This window comes from Schistocerca gregaria, chromosome 3 (genome assembly GCF_023897955.1).
Source record: "Schistocerca gregaria isolate iqSchGreg1 chromosome 3, iqSchGreg1.2, whole genome shotgun sequence".
Taxonomy (NCBI): Eukaryota; Metazoa; Arthropoda; class Insecta; order Orthoptera; family Acrididae; genus Schistocerca; species Schistocerca gregaria.
The window spans coordinates 228,032,150-228,051,306 of NC_064922.1; the positions used below are offsets into that span (position 1 = coordinate 228,032,150).

The 19,157-nt window shown below is 41.1% G+C and overlaps 1 protein-coding gene across 1 annotated transcript in view; it reads left to right on the forward strand.

Moving 5' to 3' along the window:
• LOC126356226 (melanotransferrin) overlaps nt 1-19,157 on the forward strand; it is a 125,274-nt gene that overhangs the window by 54,505 nt on the left and 51,612 nt on the right. Inside the window, exons 7-8 of the mRNA XM_050007044.1 lie at nt 9,044-9,207; nt 11,138-11,320. Coding sequence (XP_049863001.1) covers nt 9,044-9,207; nt 11,138-11,320 — 347 coding nt within the window. The remainder of the gene's footprint in view (nt 1-9,043; nt 9,208-11,137; nt 11,321-19,157) is intronic.

Below are 19,157 nucleotides of genomic sequence, written 5' to 3' on the forward strand. Positions count from 1 at the left end.
AAAAGGTCAAATGCCAGTTGCCATGCTGTGCTAAGTCTGTACCACCATGCCCCCTAAAAGCCAATTACTGGCCTTCCATTTCTGATGTCACAAATGGTTGGCTCTGCTCTGGTCTTTGGGATTCAGTTTAGGTCTCTACAAACTGTTGCCACATCCAAGAAATAAGAGAATTATTTGCAATAAGCTATCAGGTGACATCAGTTTCCAACTGCCCTGCTTCCATTCTTCCTGTAGCCCTCCACCGCAGTGTGTCTGGTAGGCGTCTTCTCTGTGCCATGCTGCACCATCTGTGACTGTGTATACAGCGATTGTAGATGTCAAACTAGCCAACAAACACTACCCCGACGGACAGGTGCACTGACGTCAGCAATGGCATGGTTGTCCATAGACCGGAATGCCATCTTCCCTGCAGAACACTATTGTACAGACATCTGTTGACAGTTTGCATGATTATATTGTGAATTAGACACAGGATGAGAATTGATTTGATTTGATTTTAACAGGGAAGCTAAAACAGCTTAGGTCTGACCCGCCACTGCCCGCAGCGACACTAATTTTATTGTGTGGTATTGCTCCCTGCATATCTAGTAAAGCCAACAAATGCCCTTAAATAGTGCAAGGAGTCCCTCTACCAGTTTTTTGTTAGACACAATTTCTTCAGATTCTGATGACCTGAATGTTCAGTATATTTTACTCTCCACTGCCATGCATTTGAAGATTGGGTGTTATGCAGTTTCTTCACCTTCTTCACAGATCCTACATTTGGGGCCCTCTTCCATTAGACCCTTTGTGCGAAGGTGTTTTTTGAAATTCCCATTGCTGGTCATCAGTCCAGTCACGAGTTTGATCTCTTTCTGTTCAATCGCAGGATTACAGAGCTTCTTTTAAAACATGGCTTGAGCATCATTACCTTACCATGTTTTTGTTTATGGACTTTGGACCAATATCCTACATGCTGTTTGCTAAGCCAGTTCTGTAGTTCTAATTTGATCATACACGTGGTGATTGTCAGGAAAGGTTCTGGTCCAATAAATGGAATTGATGCCTCCATTCTAGTCAATCTGCCACCTTGCTCATTGCCACGATCCATGAGTGGCCAGGGATCCACATTACGTTTACCCTATTGCTTCCCCCTATTTCCACCAGAGCCCTGTGGCATTCTGCAACATTCTAGATCTTTTCGCAGCAGCTGCCAATGATTTCAGAGCTACCTGGCTGTCTGAATAGATGTAGATGCTACGGTCCTTGTAGCACCTACGCATATTCTCCTCCACACATGCCATGATAGCAGTAATTGCAGCTTGGAATACAAAGACCAGTTTTCCTAGAGAGATGATGCCCTCCAGTCTTTGCTGAGCCCTGTACACCCTTGCCCCCAATGCCTTGGTCTATTTTCGACCCATCGTTGAACTAAATGATGTCCCTCATACGGTGTCGAGCTATTTTTTCCCATTGCTCCCTGCTTCCAGTTATTATATTGTAAGACTTGTCGTAGCAGTTGGGGGTTATTATATAGTCAGCAGGCATTTTCCCAGCCATCCTAATGAAACCCATTTTTTGCCAGTTTTGAGTCTGTGTGCCCCAGCTGCTGCCTCCACCTTGACCCAAAGGTGTAGTGGAGGCATGTCCAGTGTGGCTTCCATTCCAGCAGTTGGTGTGCTGCTAATTCCAACTGTTATGGCTAAGCAGGGCAATCTCTGCACCTTAGCAAGCTCCTTAGCTGCAACCCACTGTTCTACCTTCTTCCACCACACTACAAACCTGTAGGAAATCCTTGGTCTAATCTCTGTGGTGTATATCCAGTGCATACCCCAAGGGCTTAGGCCCCAGTTTTTGCCACAAGCCCTTCTGGTACTCACTAGAGTAATTTTTGCATTGAAGTAGATACTCTTACTGTGAGGGGTCCACAATAGCTTCTCATCTGAAGTTACCCCTAGATATTACACTATCCCCTTCACAAGCATAGTTTCATTGAAGAGCTATAGATTCCAACTTGAGTGTTGAACATATCTCTTTGTAAATGGCCCCACAACAGTTATCTTAGGATTAACCCTCAGATCCTGTTTCATGCACCAATTTTGCACAATGTCCAATCCTCCTTGTGCCATATTTCTAACTGTGTAAGTAAATTTGCCAAGTATTACTTTGATAAGGTCATCTGCGTAACCTTGGCAGAAGGATTGTCTGGAATTTAGTTCCTCAATGAGTTCGTTCACCACTAGACACCACAACAGAGGGGACAAAACTCTTTGTGGACAACCTCTAGTGGTGTTAATCACCATATTTTCATTCATTATGGTAGCCTCTACCTTCTTTCCACTAAGCATGGCCCTGGTACACCTGCATATAGTGGTCCCCAGGTTATGCACCTCTGCTGCCCTTACCATGAAATTGAAGGTTGTGTTACTGAAGGCCCCTTCGATATCCAGGAACATGCAGAGGGCTATTTCTTGGAAGTGAAGTGCTTTCTCCACATTCCCAATGAGTTGGTGGAGAGCTGTCTCACATGATTTTTACTGGTTGATATGCGTGTTGGTGTAAATGCAGAGGGGCTCTACTTAGCCTCCTCTCCCCAACAAATACATTAACCAGTTTTACCACTGTTTTGAGAATGGAGGAGGACAGACTGATTGGTCTCGTATCCTTGGCCTTGATATGATAAATTCTCCCTGGCTTTGGATTGAAGACAACCTTCACTGCCCTCCATGCATTGAGAATGATTGCTAACCCTGAATAGCCTGCATGAACTACTCTCCTGCCTGATGCAGGAGAGCTGGAAAAATTCCATCTGGGCCAGGTGACTTGAACGGTTGGAATGTTCCCACCACCTATTAGATTTGATTAAAGTTCACATACTCCTCGGCTGATTCCCGGTTCTCTCTTAGAGTGCCTGAGAACCATTGTCTCTCGGGGATCACATTCTGGTCTGTGTAGTCTGGCAGAACATATTGAGGAAAGTGAGTTATGAGGAGCAGTTCCAGCGTCTCATGTGCTGTTTTTGTATGTTCCCCACCCTCCTTCCTCAATGTGCCTCCTGGATTGGTTGGTACTGTAGTGAGAATCTTGTGAAGTCTGGCTTGTGCAGCCATGCTCTCCTCTTCCTCGCAGAATGCCTTCCAGGATTCCATCTTTGCTTGTCTGATTGCAAGATTATAATTGACAAGGGCCTCACGATATTTAGCCCATTGTCCTTTACGTCTCACAATATTAAACAGTCCCCGTACATTTTTTCTTTGCATTTCCAAATAACGATATTCCACCAAGGCACACTCCTCTTTGTGCACTTCTTGATGATTGTGCAGTTGTCCTGATATGAGGTCACTATGGCAGAAGTAAAAGCCTCTGCTACTTCCTCAAGTTCTTCTGGATTCCGTATCGAGGCTTTAATTTCCGATAAGCCTAAATCAAGATCCCTCCTATATGTCTCCCAGTCTGTTTTCCTGGGATCCCTATAGGTCATGGTCTGTCTGTTTCCCATTTCAACCTTGAATTTAATGTGCATGTGGTCCAATGAAGATGGCTCCATCACCACATGCCATTGTTTGACATAGCTGCCCGTCATCATGGAACCAAAGATTATGTCAATTACTTCTTCTCTTCTGCTATTCGTGAATGTAGGGTCATTGCACCTATTCAGGACCTCTAAGTTGTTAGTTAAAAGAAATTCAAGAAAATGCTCACCTCTACTGTTGGTGTTCTTGCTGCCCCACACTAGGTTGTGGGCATTGCCGCCTCATCCTATCAGCAGTTGGTCACCTTGCCGATGGCAAATCTCTACCAGTCTCCTCACCTCCAAGGGAGGAGGAGAGCTGTCTTTGTAAGGAAGGTATGCTGAGGCCAAAACAATTTCGCTCTTGATACCTTCCTCACACTGCTGCCTTCTAAAGACCACTAAGTCCCCAGAGCAGAAATTCATCATTGGCATGAAAGAAATTCCATTTCTTACCGATGCATGTTCTGGAGTTTCTTACATTTCTGGCATAAATCAGCTTACCTCCAGTGCCACTGAGGCCACATCCACTTCCTGCCTCCACAGGCAGTGACTCAGGGTAACAGAGGCCCCCTTTACTGTGCTGAAGATTAATCTGCAGCACCTCCAGTCTCTGTCTTGCTGCCATCTTTAAGGTCTCTGAGAACCCTGATGGTGACATGCAAGAACCCTAAAAACAATTTCAGGTACTCCTCCCACATCACCTTCAGGGCTTCTCTCTGACCTCCACCACCAGGGTTCGTCCTTCAGGTGCAACCTTCTGGTTGATCACTCTCCAGTCTTTTGTCTAGATTTTTGAGTTCTGGGCTATTTTCCCAAGCAGAATCTTAGGAGAGACATCCTTAAGGATCTTTGGTACCCATATTGATATCTTTGCGGTCTTAAGAAGCTTTGCTGCCATCTTAACCAGCAGCTTCACATCCTCCCACTGGGATATCATGGGCACCTTGTCTTTGAGCCATTCCACCGTGTGCACCCCCTCAAGACAAAAATGGGGTCACCACAATCTAGATAGATCCTCCTGAAGTTGGGTCCTGGGCCAGCGCCCCCTCTCCCCCCCCCCCCCCCCCCCCCCCCCCCTCAATCTTTTCAAAGAGGACCATCTGTACCAGTTCCTCCTGCTTGCGACTTGATGGGCGCCAGTGGATAGCCTTCCTGGATAAGTGCCATCTTAAAAAACTGAGACTGCTGTACTATAGGTCTGTTTCCTTATTTCTTGCCTTTGGTTTTTTTTTCTGAACTTGCTTTTTCAGGGAGAAGGGAGTCTGTGATGCCTACCTGTCTTTGATGTTGTGGGGGTTTGCGTATGCCCTTCAACCTGAAACAGTTTCTTCCTGGGGGTCTTAGGTTCAAGTCCCTTTAATTCCCTCCACTTGTCTTTAGGAAGCCATTCATTCCCTTCCTTTTCCCTCTATTTCCTGAGTAGTTTCCTCCTCTAGGCCCCAGACAAGCCTTTGATATTAATCTGGTGTAGCTTCTCAGTTACAGTTCTCAATTCTGGCTTTGGTCTAGACCCTGATTCAGTAGTTGGAATGCCTTCCATCAGTACTGACCCCGATGTTTGTATATGTGAGGTCTCAGTTTGCCCCTGAGTTTGTTTTTCTTTGTTTTCTGTAATCCATATTGGTCCCACAAGATTTGGGGACCTACAAGGTCCACACCACGAATACCCTGCACGGTGTAAGCCTACTTACTCAGGGACGTTGCCCGGTATCGCTGAGGCTCCATTTGTGACACATCTTCCCATGTGCCATGGACCCTTTGGCACGGATTGCATCACACCTTGGGTGGGTCAGGGAGTGGGGTAGGACTAGGAGTGAATAGGGAAGATGGGATGTTGTGGGACACTCTTAGTCTGATTGATCAACTGAGGTCTTTCTGGCAGTAGGTCCTCTTCCTTTGGCATAGCCCTCAGCTTTACGCGGACATGCAAGCCTCTCCACCTGCACGGACAGTGGTTCGTCAAAGTGGTGTCCCCCCGGAGAGGCAGGATGGGGAAGTAGTGGTTACTGCTTTTATTTTGGACACTAGTGTATTTAGATTGGAAGAGTATATCAGGATGAAAATTTACATGAAAAAACATTGAAGTCAGAAGGGGACAAAGTATCTGGCCAATACATACTTAATGGGAACAAACTTGTAAGTGTGTTTGATAGATACTACATGTAGCTGATAGAACTGTTAGTTCGTTTTTTTAGAAAGGATTGGTGGTTAGGTTAGAAAAGATTGCATCAAAGAGAGTTGGAGGTCAAAGACAGTAAATTGGAAAAACATGAAAGATATCGATCCACACTATGCTACAGGAAATCCTAGAAGCTAGGTGCCTCACTTGTGCCTCCATAGAGCCCCTTACCCTTCCTGACCCACTAGTGCCTTCTTCCTGCTTCCCCAATGTATATAGAAACATAAATTTCTGCTATCCCATTGTAGCAGACTTCATAGCCTGTACTGAATGCATCAGAGCCTTTGTAGAGCAGCACATTCAACCTACCATGCTAAGTAGTTTCTGGAACATCTCAAGTCGTCCCCTCAGCAATAGATCACTACCTCCCCCTATGCCCATCTGAATGTCTCCATAAAACATTGTTTGTCATGACCCTATCCAACTCCATCCTTACTCATAACTATTTCAAATTTAAAGGCCAGACCTACAGTCAAATCTAGGGGGCTATGGTGTAAATCAAGATGGACTCTTCTTATACCAACCTTTTATTGTCCGCCAAGATGATGCATTACTCAACACAGCGAAGCTTTGCCAGGTGGCTTGATACAGTATAACCCAGAAATCGGACAGTTTCTCACTAATATACTACCCACACAACCTACTGTCATCCTCCATTGTCCTCCAAACCATCATAACATCCTTGTCAAAACATATGACGGGCCCAAACCGTTAGTTCCAGCCAAGTTTCCTACCCCTGTGACAACTGTTCTCACTGTAAAACCTGCCCTATGTTCCATTTCATTACCTCTTACTATAGCCCCACCACTAATGAATCGTACAACCTCAAAGGCAGAGAAACTTGTAAAATCTTGCGTGTTGTGCACCAAATAACTTGTGTTCACTCCACTACTTTTATACTGGAATGATCCCCACTGAAGATCTCTCTGCTTTGGAGACATTGCATACCCAGCTTGGAGCATGTTTGAATGCTCACATCCAGTACTACAGCCTAATTTAATTTGCAGGAATTTGATAGCTTTCGAACTGGACTGTTCTCGCCAGCAATACACCCACCAGAACCTGGCGTTGATGGCTTCCACTGTGCTACCAACTTCGCTGTGTAAAGTGTTGTGCTTGCTGCCTTTTCTCAAGTAGTAAACTATTCCCACTGTAAAAAAATGTATCTATTTGAACAACTACATTAACTCTGGCCCTAATTAAATACAGATTTATTACATGATTAGACACACTATGTAGATCTACGTCATATGTAAATTTCAGAATTCTAATTGAGAGTTGTTTGTAGGGGAGAGAGATGTTAAATTTTGTATGTATTATGAGTTAAATACTGTAAAAATGGTGAAAAAGAGATTTCTAAAGTTTTTCTGTAGTAAACACAATACAATACCCAACTTTGCATAGAGCTGTTGCTGAGTTTGGTTTTTTGGTGTTCAGTGGGAAAAAAAAGTATTTCAGTGAGTTCAGTGCCTCAAGTCCTGGAGATTGGAACTTGCTTTCCAGCATATATTTACATCAATCCGCCCTTCCTTAGCCTCTCTTAAAATCCTCCCCTTTTCATCATGGATAGGATTTCATTATTTACTGTATTATTTGTTTCTGTTTTCTCTCTTTCTTTTCAGTTTTTCCTTTTCTTCCCTTTCCGCTTACCTCCTACTTGTTAACTGCAATATTTATTCAAGTCATAATTTCTCTTCCTTTCAATCCATTTATACTTCTTTCTCTGTCCTTCTATCATCTCCAGAAAGAAACAGACATAGTCCTTACTCCTGTACGTTATTTGTTGCCCTACACTCTCTAACGCTTCTTCTTTCATCTCTACCCTTCAGTTTCTTCACAACTGGTGGATCTCTCTCAACCTGAGGTCTTCAGTGACATGCCCCTCCTTTTCAAACTTCCCTTATAGATGAGAAGAATTTGCTGTTATTCAGATGACTTTGTTTTCCTGCACACAGTGCCAAGCTTTAAAGAAAAAGATGTTACTAGTAACTTATATCTACATACATACTCGAAAGCCACTGTATAGTGTATGTCAGAGGGTATCTTGTACTGCTACTGTTTATTTCCTTTTCTGTTCCACTCACAAATAGAGCAAAGGAAAAACGACTTTGTATGGCTCCATGGTGGCCATAAGTTTTCTTATCTTTGTGATTCTTACTCAAAATGCAGTAGAAGCATTCTCTGACCAACTTCACATGGCAGTTCTCTAAGTTTCCTCAACAGTGTTTCACAAAAAGAATGTTGTGTTCTCTCCAGGGATTCCCATTAGAGTTGATAAAGCATCTTCATAACACTCATAAGTTGATTGGACATACTGGTAACAAATCTAGCATCCTGCTTCTGAACTGCTTTCATGTTTTTCTCCTGTTTGACCTGGTGGGAATCCTAAACACTCAAATAGCAATCAAGAATCAGTTGCACTAATGTTGTATAAGTTGCCTATTTTGCAGATGAACCACATCATCCTAAAATTGTACCAATAAATGGAAGCCGATCATTTCTGTTTCCTACTACTGCCCTTACATGCTTGTTCCATTTAATATGGATGTACAGGGTTAAGCATAGATATTTACTTGATGTGACTGTGACAAACAGAACACTCATAATGCTGTGTTTGATGTAGACAGACTTAACAATGCAGCTAAAAGTATTAAAGGAATGGCCCACGTAAGTAAACTACTGGAGTTATTGCTCTGAAATGGGATCTCTTAAGACCAAACTGGAAAGAAAAATGTTGATTATGAACCTGAGTAACATGTTTTTTCCCTTTTTTTTGTGGTGCTGGTGGTGGGGGGGGGGGGGGGGGGGGAGGAGACTTTGTTACATCCCAGGATACCTTCAAATTTTTTTTTATAAACAATTGCTGAAGTTTAATAATTGAGGGTAACAGCACACATCTGTAGAGGATTAGTCTTCCACAGCAGTTTTATGAATAAATTTTTGCAGTTGATTACTGGGCCAATAATATTACTATTGCAGTCTCAGAAAATGTCATAGCAAATATATCTTGCCCATGCTCATAGAGTGTGAATTACTTGGGGGCTTGAATTTTATAATTGAATTGCACAATATCTGGCTCATCTCAGTTGCACAAATTGCTTCATAGCTGCATTGTTGAAGTGCAAAAAGATTGTTTTTTGTGTGACTGATCAGAATTTAATTCTTATTATATATTTGCAGCTTCATAACAGGCTTGCTTGAACATTGCGGAAGGGAAATGAAATGAAACTGACAAGCAGAGTAACCAGTTCTTTCATTGTTGTATCAGATTTCATCCTTGAACTGGACTGTATAACATCATTGTATTAGTTAGTTGACAAACAAAACTGTACCTGGGACTTCATTATTAGATTTGTTGTTCTTTTTTCCAGCTGGGGTACTGAGAACAGATTTTGAATTATTGTGTCGTGATGGAAGTCACAGAACACTTGATGAATACGCAAACTGCAACTGGGGGAGATCGCCAACAAATGCTGTGGTTACCACATCAGCAAAAAATGTGGACATGCGATATCGTTACCAAAAGTTTCTAAAAGTAAGTGATATTCTTGTAGTGTTGCTACAAACTTAGAGAGACTGTATAGCTTCTTGTCTCACATGTTCATTTGTTGAAATGGCACTTCATGAAGTATTAAGCTTTCCTGAGTTAATTGTGTTTCATAAGGGCTATCCAAAAAGTAACAGAAATTTTGCCCTATTGTGGCGGGGGCAGGGCTACAGCCACCATCTTGGTGCCGTAACATTCCTACACTCAGTACCCATCCAATGGTGGTAGCTTATGGTCTGTTTCTCTGTTATTTTGCTTTCTGTAACATGTTAAAATGTGCACTACAATAAAATATGTGATTACGTCTTTGTTGGCAAAAAACTGCATACCAGTTGAAATTTTTGAAACACTGACGAAGTTAAGATGTGCAATACAGAACAAGTTTTGGGGAAAATGTAGCGTAAAAGTTTTGATTTTGCACAACAACGCACTGTCACACACGGGCAGTTGCACTAGAGAACTCATATGGGGTTTGGCTGAGAGGTATGTGATCATCCACTACACAGTCCAGATTTGGCACCAAGTGACTACCACCTCTTTCCAACGGTGAAGACATGGCTTGCTATGCAACTCGTTGATACCAACACTGAACTGCATGCCATTACACACTGGTGGTTGCAATCACAGTTGGAAATTTCTACAGAGATGGTTCTGAAAAATATGTGCTGCACTATGATAAGTGCTTCACTTTGAATGGTGGTTATGTAGAAAAATAGGTTAAGCATGTACCTTTAAAATGTGTTTATTAAAATTTGGTTTTCCCATATCAATTTTTTATTTCAAAAGTCTACTACTTTCTGCATACCCCTTGTACAGTGACATACATGTGCTATAGCATGTATTAAAATCAAGATTACAATCAATAGAACATCTCGTTTGAAGTGAGAACATAAATGCAGAAATGAGGGAAAGTGTTATGTATTGAATGTCCTGTGTTCATTAGCTGTATTAAGGAATTTATACTAAAAAGCCATAATTTGATTGAATCAACACCCATAGGCAATACATTTTAAGTGAGGTATGAAACGTGGGCTATAGGAATCAAAACAAAACAAAAATTGAAGGGATGTAAACTTTTCAGTTCTTACAGTGATGTTAATTGTATTGCACTTAACACACTGAGCCACAGGTAACACGTGCCACATGCTTCACAAAACATAAATAACATTTTCTATAGCATTTGAAATGTGTTACCTGTGACTAAGTGTGTAAAGTGCAGCACAATTAACATCACTGGAAAATATATTACATTAAATGTGTTTTCCAGAATACTGTGTACACTGGCATCCAACTAATGGATACTAATCACTCTACATGACTCCCACGCTGCTGCAAACAATTAAAGTATGTACAATCTGATGATGAATCGCTAGGCGGTTCCAAACCGGCAGTGGGATAGTAAAAAATAAATTGAAGAACAAAACAAAAGGCAGCTGGTTGCAGTAATTTGAAGAAACTTTTATTTCTTTTTATTTATTTTATTTCTCCACATATTATCAAAAAGTAGACATTCAGTGTATGAGAAGAAGATACCTTCTGTCAGTTAAACAGTTTGTATTGTTAATTAGGTGGAGTATGTTAAAAATAAAATATTAGTTAGAGTATATTAAAATTACAATCTTTTCAAGGAGGCTCTCAAGAAAAGAGGCTTTTTTTATACTCAGGGTCATATTATACTTAAGTAAATACAGTATTTGAAATTAGCTTTCCACTGATATAGTTTCTTAGCTGGTGTGTCATATACAATGTACCTTACACTCGGTGAGCTTGATTGGCTGTATTTTGTCTTTTCGAATAATTCTGACATTTGGTCATGTGTTGTTGATTTTAAAATCTATTGTATTTAGCATAAATGATACTGTTCTCCATTGTTAGATATATAGAGGTTAATTCTCTAACACTTAGTTTGATATTTCAGAAAGCTGTTCAGCTGTATGGTAAAAAGCCAGTGACAAGACCAACTTCCAGTACTACAAATCAAAATGGATTTTTTGGAACAACTAATGATGTGACATCAACTGAGGCTGTTCCAATTGAAGCATTTCAGCTGTTCTTTAGTCCAGGCAATGAGAGTTTTGTGTCACATAACCTGCTATTTCAGGTAATGGTCGTATTCAATACAAAATTTCTGTAGTTAAAATAAAATCTAAATGTGAAATAGAGATAAGAACATTTGAAATGTAAGTAATGCTGAGTGGTGCAGGCTGTAATGACCAGTGCCCGAAATTGTAGTACAGTACTTTTAAAGGCATAATGTGATTAAGTAAGAACTTAGAATAGACACATACATAACTTTAATTAATGTTATTGTCTCGTAAACCATTCTCAGTATCTTTCATTGTTTGACTGAAGTAGTGACTCACTCATGGGCTGAATATACATTTTGGGATTTGTTTCGTTGGTCCCAGAGTCATTTGTAGTCATGTAGAAAGTCTTGTAGAGGTAAAATTAGAGGTTCTGTTAATGATGTGGCAAACTTTGATGTTGATTTCTTAACCTATACTTGCAAGTGGAGAACTGAAGGGTGTTGTGAAAAGATCAGATTTGTTTTATTTGCAGAAACCAGTTATTTGAGTAGCAGAGTATGCATGGTGTACATATAAGTGTTGTTTAGTTTCACAAAATCTCTCTGAGTTCCGTGTAGTTTCCCTCACAGAGACAAGTAGTTCACCTGTTTACAGAATAAAACACACATTCTTGCTGATAAAAAGAGAGAACGTAAACCTGGTTGTCTTTAAATGCGGAAGAATTAATAGAGCTGCTACACAGTGCTCCAAATAGAAAGTTTTCTGAAGACAGAAATAAGTAGCTAGTTAATATTTCATTTTAAATGAAATGTGTATTGGAAAGAATTGGTGAAAGCCAACGATGATGACATGTTTATTTTTTATTTTTTTTTTATTTTATTTTTTTTATTGTAAAACATAACAGTTATAGTTAGTGATGTGTTACTACTTTAGAATATAAAATAACCTGGATTATAATAGAGAGGAAAGGTGAGCCAACAGTAATAACCATTTTTTTCTGTCGAGACAGTTGCATCAATTATCAGAATTATTGAATGCTTCTGAGAAAGACGGAGAGAGTTGCACATAAATTCACCAGTCCAGTATTTCAATTTATTGGCAGTAGCTTGATAACATGTACAATTAGCCAAGTAACAGGGACAAATGCTCATGCAATACTGTACTAAATATCTTTCATGAAATTTATCCTTAGGAGTCAGCCAGTTAACCATTTTTGATTGTCATAAGTAGAATACATGCCAGTGAACATATCTAAACTTTTTGATGCAGTGAACGTGTAGAAAGGAATCATTGACAGTAAGTCTATAATATGATCAGTAAGACAAAGCCTTGAATGAAAGCAGTCAGAAAATATTTGGGTATTGTAAGTGAGACTGGAAGCTGATTCCTGGTTGCCTCACAGTTGCTAACAGACATTCAACTCTTAGGAGAAAAACTTGAATATTATAAAACATAAGACACCACAAGGCAAGCACTTTAATAAGTAAATTATGTGCAAGGTAGATGAGATACATATAGATGAAGGATTGCAAAACTTAAAAGCAAACATATTACTTAATAGAGAGCTCAAACTGAAGGATACTTGTTAGATTATATGTCAATGTAAAACAACTGCCTAGTGTGGAAACAGGATAAATGATGTAGGGGTTACAAGAAGTAGGCAACCCTGCCAATGGCTCTTGGCACTTATTTGTGTGGTCAGGATCTCATGAATGTGTTCTTGTGGTGGAGGTGGGACTTATATAACTGAGGACAGTGGTTCAATGTCTATAGGCACCTCATAGTCTGTTCCCCATAGTGATCCATAATATTTTCATCAAGCTGGAATCATGGTGCAAATGCCATGAATAACCACACTTCTTTGTACTTAGATATAGTTCGCCTGGACTGTTATTTGCATGCAGTTGGTTGTTACACGCTGCTGAGCAAATGACTGGAACTTTTTCAGATAGGTGCAGGGAGATTTTGAATTGCTTTGACATGTGCCCGAGACTGTCTTTGCACAGTATGTGGCAGAGCTGGTTGGTTATCATGTGTTAATGTGCTACAGCATGCAGTAAATGTTGCACTAAAATTATGCCATTTCACCTTTAATGCAAGCCAGATATCATCTTTAAATTGTCTCTGAATGGGAGCTATAAATTGCACTAAAATTACACAATTTCTCTTTGAATGCGTGTTGATATGGGATAAAATCATGAAAACATGTTTTATAGTGATCTCTCTGGATAACTCTAAACCAATGTCGAGTGCCGAAATGATTGTCATCCACGCTATGCTCAACTCATGCAAGTAACCCATCTGTCTATTTTCAGCTGTACATACTGTGATGTGACATCATCCCTTCTGGTACTATAAATGCTAAGTTGCCAAAAGCTCCAGGTCAGCATTTTGCTGTGAAAATAGGTGTAATGTATTTTGCAAGTGTAGATTGTGAGAGATTTTTCAGGAATACTGATGTAACAGTGTCATGGCCAAGTGGTCGTGCACACTGATCGGCAGTTCGTTGGCTCAGGTTTGATTCCTGTCATAATTCCCCTTTTTTTAAATTTTATGCTATTCTTCACAATATTAAATGGTTAATTATAAAATTTAAATGCATTCAAACAGTTCAGTTTATATGCATAAAAGTAATATCCTCTATTTAATTAAGATTTCTATCCTTGTAAGTCAAAAGGTCATTGATGGTGGTAAAAAAGGGGGGGTAATTGTATCATGTAGTTTGGTACGAAAGTATTTTCTTTAGATGATGTCCTAAAGAGACCCATTTCCAGTAGATCTTTTAAGGAGAAAGTGAGACATAAAGAATTAAGTAGATCTACTTTAAATATAAATCTCACAACAGGATTTCGTGGGACAGGGCTCATCAATTTGGCTCAAATTTTGTGAGTAGAAGCAGGTAGATGCCCCATTCAAGTTTGTTGAATATTTTGTCTGAGTGGAAAAGGTAAAATGCTGTCTACAGATTTAAATCAGTGTAAACTCCAGGCTGGAATATCAACGATATAAGGAAGATGATAGATTCCTACCCACTGTGAAGATGACACATTGAGTTGAAGACAGACACAACAAGAAGACTGTTACACATTAAGCTTTTGGCTAAAGCCTCCTTTGGAAAAGGAAACACACACACGTTTATTCACACAAACAAGCACATCTCACGTATACATAACTACCATCTCTGGCTGCTCAGACTGACGTGCAACTGTCCCATTGACTGAATGCAGCAATTTGGAGGCTGTTGGGCAGGAAGATTAGGGGAGGGAGGGTGTGCCAGTGGGTGGGGAATTGAAAGGGAGAGGAGCAGGGGAGGGGAAAGACAGATGGGTGTAATGACAGAGGGCAGCACACAAAGGAGGTGAGGGAATGTGAATAGGGATGTAGAAGTGCCCCCTTCGTTACCCAATACCAACTCAGACTGGGAACCACATCCTTTGTCCTGGCTTTGATTACCTATCATCCTGCCCTGAAATGAGGGACATTCTATCCAAGATACTTCCCACCCCTCCTTAAGTGGTGTTCCATCGGCCACCTGACATACACAACATCCTAGTCTATCCCTTTGCAACCACCAATCAGAACACCTTGCTGCAGGGATCATAATCCTGCGGAAGACCCAGCTGCAAGACCTGCCCAGTCCGTCTATCGAGCACTTCCTATTCCACTCTGTCACAGGTTTGCCATACGCCATCAGAGGCTGGGCTACATGTGAAAGCAGGAAGCAGGCATGTCACATAACAGCTCTGCTTAATGATTGCACAAATTTTTATTTTGGTATGACTACCAACCAGTTGTCCACTAGGATCAACAGCCACCACCAAACTGTGGCCAAGAGCAAAGTAGACCACCCTGTGCAGCTGAACACAACATGCTTGATTTGAGTGGCTGCTTTACACAACCCAGGCCACCTAGATTCTCCTCTCCGCCATAAGTTTCCTGAACTGTGCAGATGAGAGCTATTCTTACAACAGCTCATGGAATTTTCCTGGTCTCACTGTACAGTAACCCACTGTCCCCACACTTTCCACCCAACATTTCTGCCCCCTCTGTTCTCTCACCCCAACTCCTTCTTATTCACATCTCGTCACCATTATTGTGCACTGCCCCCTGACAACACACCTCCCTGTCTTTCCCCTTTCCTGCTCCTCTCCTTTTCGGTTCCCCCATCAACCTCGCTCCCCACCTCCCTTCTCCACAGCCTCCCAACACTACACATAGTGGGAGTCTTGTCATCCTTCATCTAGTCCCTGCACACTCTGCCAGGCAGTGCTCTTCTTGACCATCCCCAACCCAACCTTCCCACCCCCACCCTTCCAGATTGCAGCTTTTGTCCGGTGTGACAGTTGCGCACCAGTCCAAGCTGCCAGAGGTGGCAGTCATGTGTCCTTCAGATTTGCTTGCTTGTGTGAAAGGCTGTGTGCATGTGTGTATTTCCTTTTCAGAAGAAGGCTTTGACAGAAAGGTGAATGTGTAGTACACTGAGATGACAAAAATCATGGGATAGTGATATACACATGTACAGGTGACAGTAGTATCGCATACACGAGGTATAAAAGGGCAGTGCATTTGCGGAGCTGTCCTTTGTATTCAGGTGATTCAAGTGAAAATATTTCAACATGATTATGGCTGCATGATGGGAATTAACAGACTTCAAATGTGGAATGGTAGTTGGAATGAGACGCTTGGGACATTTCATTTCGGAAGTCATTTGGGAATACAGTATTCCAAGATTAACAGTGTTGAGAGGGTGCTGAGAACACCATATTTCAGGCATTATCTTTCATCACGTACAACGCAGTGGCCAATGGCCTTCACTTAATGACTGAGAGCAGCAGCATGTGCATGGTGTTATCTGTGGTAACTGACAAGCAACATTGTATGAAATAATTGATGAAACCAATGTGGGACATACGGCGAATATATCCATTTGAACAGTGCGGCAAAATTTTATGTTAATGGGCTATGGCAGCAGATGACTGACATGAGTGCCTTTGCTAACAACACGGCACGTCTGCAGCACCTGTCCTGGGCTCATGACCATATAACATGGACCCTAGAGGTCTGGAAAACTGTGGCTTGGTCAGATCAATTCCAGATTCAGTTGGTAAGAATTGATGGTAGGTTCAGGTGTAGCGCAGACTCCACAAAGCCATGGACCCAAGTTTTCAACGAGACACTATGCGAGCTGGTGCTGGTGTAGGCTATGTTTATGTGGAAAGGAATGGTCCAGTTATGCTCCAGACCAAGATGCCAGAGGTAGCAGTCATGTGTGCTGGAGATATGCTTGCTTGTGTGAAAGAACGTGTGCATGTGTGTATTTCCTTTTCAGAATAAGGCAGGGGGAATCTGACTGGAAATGTTTGCATTTGGCTACTTGTAGACCATTTGCAGGCAATCATGGATTTCATGCCCCCAAACAAATGTGGAACTTTTATGAATGACAGTATGCCATATCGCCAGACCACAATTGCTCGCGATTGCTATGAAGAAAATTCTGGACAATTCAAGCAAATAATTTGGCAACCAGATTCTCCAACATGAATTCCAATGAACATTTATGAGACATAATTGGGAGGTCAGTTAGTGCACAAAATCCTATACTGACAACACTTTCACAATTATGGCTGGCTATAGAGACAGCATGGCTCAGTATTTCTGCAGGGGCTTCCTATGATTTGTTGAATCCATGTCACGTCAGTTGCTGCACTACACCAGGCAGGAGGAGGTCTGAAGCAATATTCGGAGGTATCCCATGACGTGTCATTTCAGTAGTCTGTTCGTTATGCCTGTCTGCAATTAATGTGTTCTCTTCAAGGTTAGTAGCAATCTATCTCTTCCCTTATATATATTATTCTCTAAACATTTATGTCCGCAGCTCGTGGTCTAGTGGCTAGAGTTGCTGCCTCTTGACCATGGGGTCCCGGGTTCAATTCCCGGCAAGGTCATTTGTGTCTGTGACTAGATTGGATTGTGACAATAAAATGGACTGTGTAAAAATTGGCACTTTGTATGGATGCTGATGACCATGCAGTTGAGCACCCCACAAACCAATCATCATCATCTAAAGATTCATGTGTAGACTATGAGTGATTTTCGAGCAACAATTTATGTATTTGCCCGGTAGTGTAGTGGTCAAGTATACTGACTGGCGATTCATTGGCTCAGGTTCGATTCGCCCTGCTACCATGTTATTATTATTATTATTATTATTATTATTAAATTCCTTATGTACACAAAATTAAGATATTCAAATTAGCTATAATTGCTGCCTTAGTAAATCAAAGGCTATAGGGCACCAAATTGTAGCACACTGGTAAAATTTTGGCCAACCCACTGCTGGTAAGTGGCCAAGCTACAGAAATTTTGGCTAGAAAAAGCTATACTTAATTCTCATTTGTAACTTAATGTAGCAGCCACTACATGTCCTTGTGTCTTGAAATGGTTAGACAGCAAACAACATAAGATGTTGATCAGCAAGCTACAACGTTCTGCAAGTGGTTGTAATTTATGAACCATCTTGTAAATTTGACTTCTAGAAGGCAGTACGTAGCAGATTGAATGTGAACATCGGAAATATTACTAGCCTTGTATACTTTTCAGCAGGCAGCTCTGCTGTTTCTGTAGTATCTCGAACTGTATTTGAATTTGCTGATGTTGCTTTTGCAGCATTTGCTGCTGTGGCCATAATTAAATAAATTTTGTGTCTATAATGCTCTAGTAACACTCAAGGGTTTGAATTCCTCGTTACTGTTTTTGTGCCATAACCTGAGAACTGTGACAGGTTACTGCCGCATACCTCATAACATCTGGATACCGAGACTGACACTAAGTTTTTGGTTGAAAATACAGTAGACAGTGAACATTAAGACTGCAAGTAATGTGAGCTCAAGCCAGATTAATTTTATACAATGCCACACAGCTCGAGTTCCAAACCAAAGTCAGTGCCCATAAAAATTAGGTAACAGTGGTATTTGTGAACCTGTGTAAATAATGCTTCAGAGACAAGATATAAACAGCCAGTCTACCTGGCGGACTGAGTATTTCTTTCCTGTAGCAGTCCAGTGGCCAACCCCTTGTCATTTGCGTGTTCCCTGTGATCCCAGGAGTCCCAACAGCCAAAAGCAGAACTATTTGCCACACACATAATATCACCACCACTTCACAGTCTGTCACCATATCACTGGAGTTACAGGATATCAGAGCAATGGCAATAAGATTAGAGAAATTTAGGTTTACACTATTCGTTCTGTGTGACACCCATAATTAGAACAATGAGTAAAACATATTGGTTCTCTACATAATCTACATCATACATTGTGACTGAGGGAATCCATATGTAGACTTCGATGATGGAGTGTGAAGACAGTTCATAGTTACTGTTAATCAGTGTTTTATAAGTGTCCTTGTACATAGACTGCCATGGTTGTAAACAGTGACCATGAAAGGCTTACATATTTAATAAATTTGAGTGTGCATATCCCTTCCAAAAACAATTTACTGTTACGAAAATGAAATCCATCATTGAACATTATCATAAAGACTTACACTGTTCAGCTGGGGAGAAGTAATGTATGTAATTCCAGAGAGCATGTCATAAGAAAACGGACATTCCAAATTGAGAAAAATAGTATGTTTAAAATAGCTACAAGACAACATGGCTGTGCTTGTCAGGATAGTAACAGCTGCGCTTCCAGGGTTTTTTTCCTAGATGTAAAATTATAAATGCCAGGATTCATGGAGAAAATAGGTTTTATTCCCAAGAACTACCACTAAGGGTTACAATGCTCATGAAAACTGGCTACGGCTGTGGAGTGAACCTCAGGTGGCACGGAAAGAGCATTTTGCCCTCAATAGGAAGGACTGGCGGACACGTACAGATAATAAGGAAGCTGGCAGGCAAGAGAGCAACCC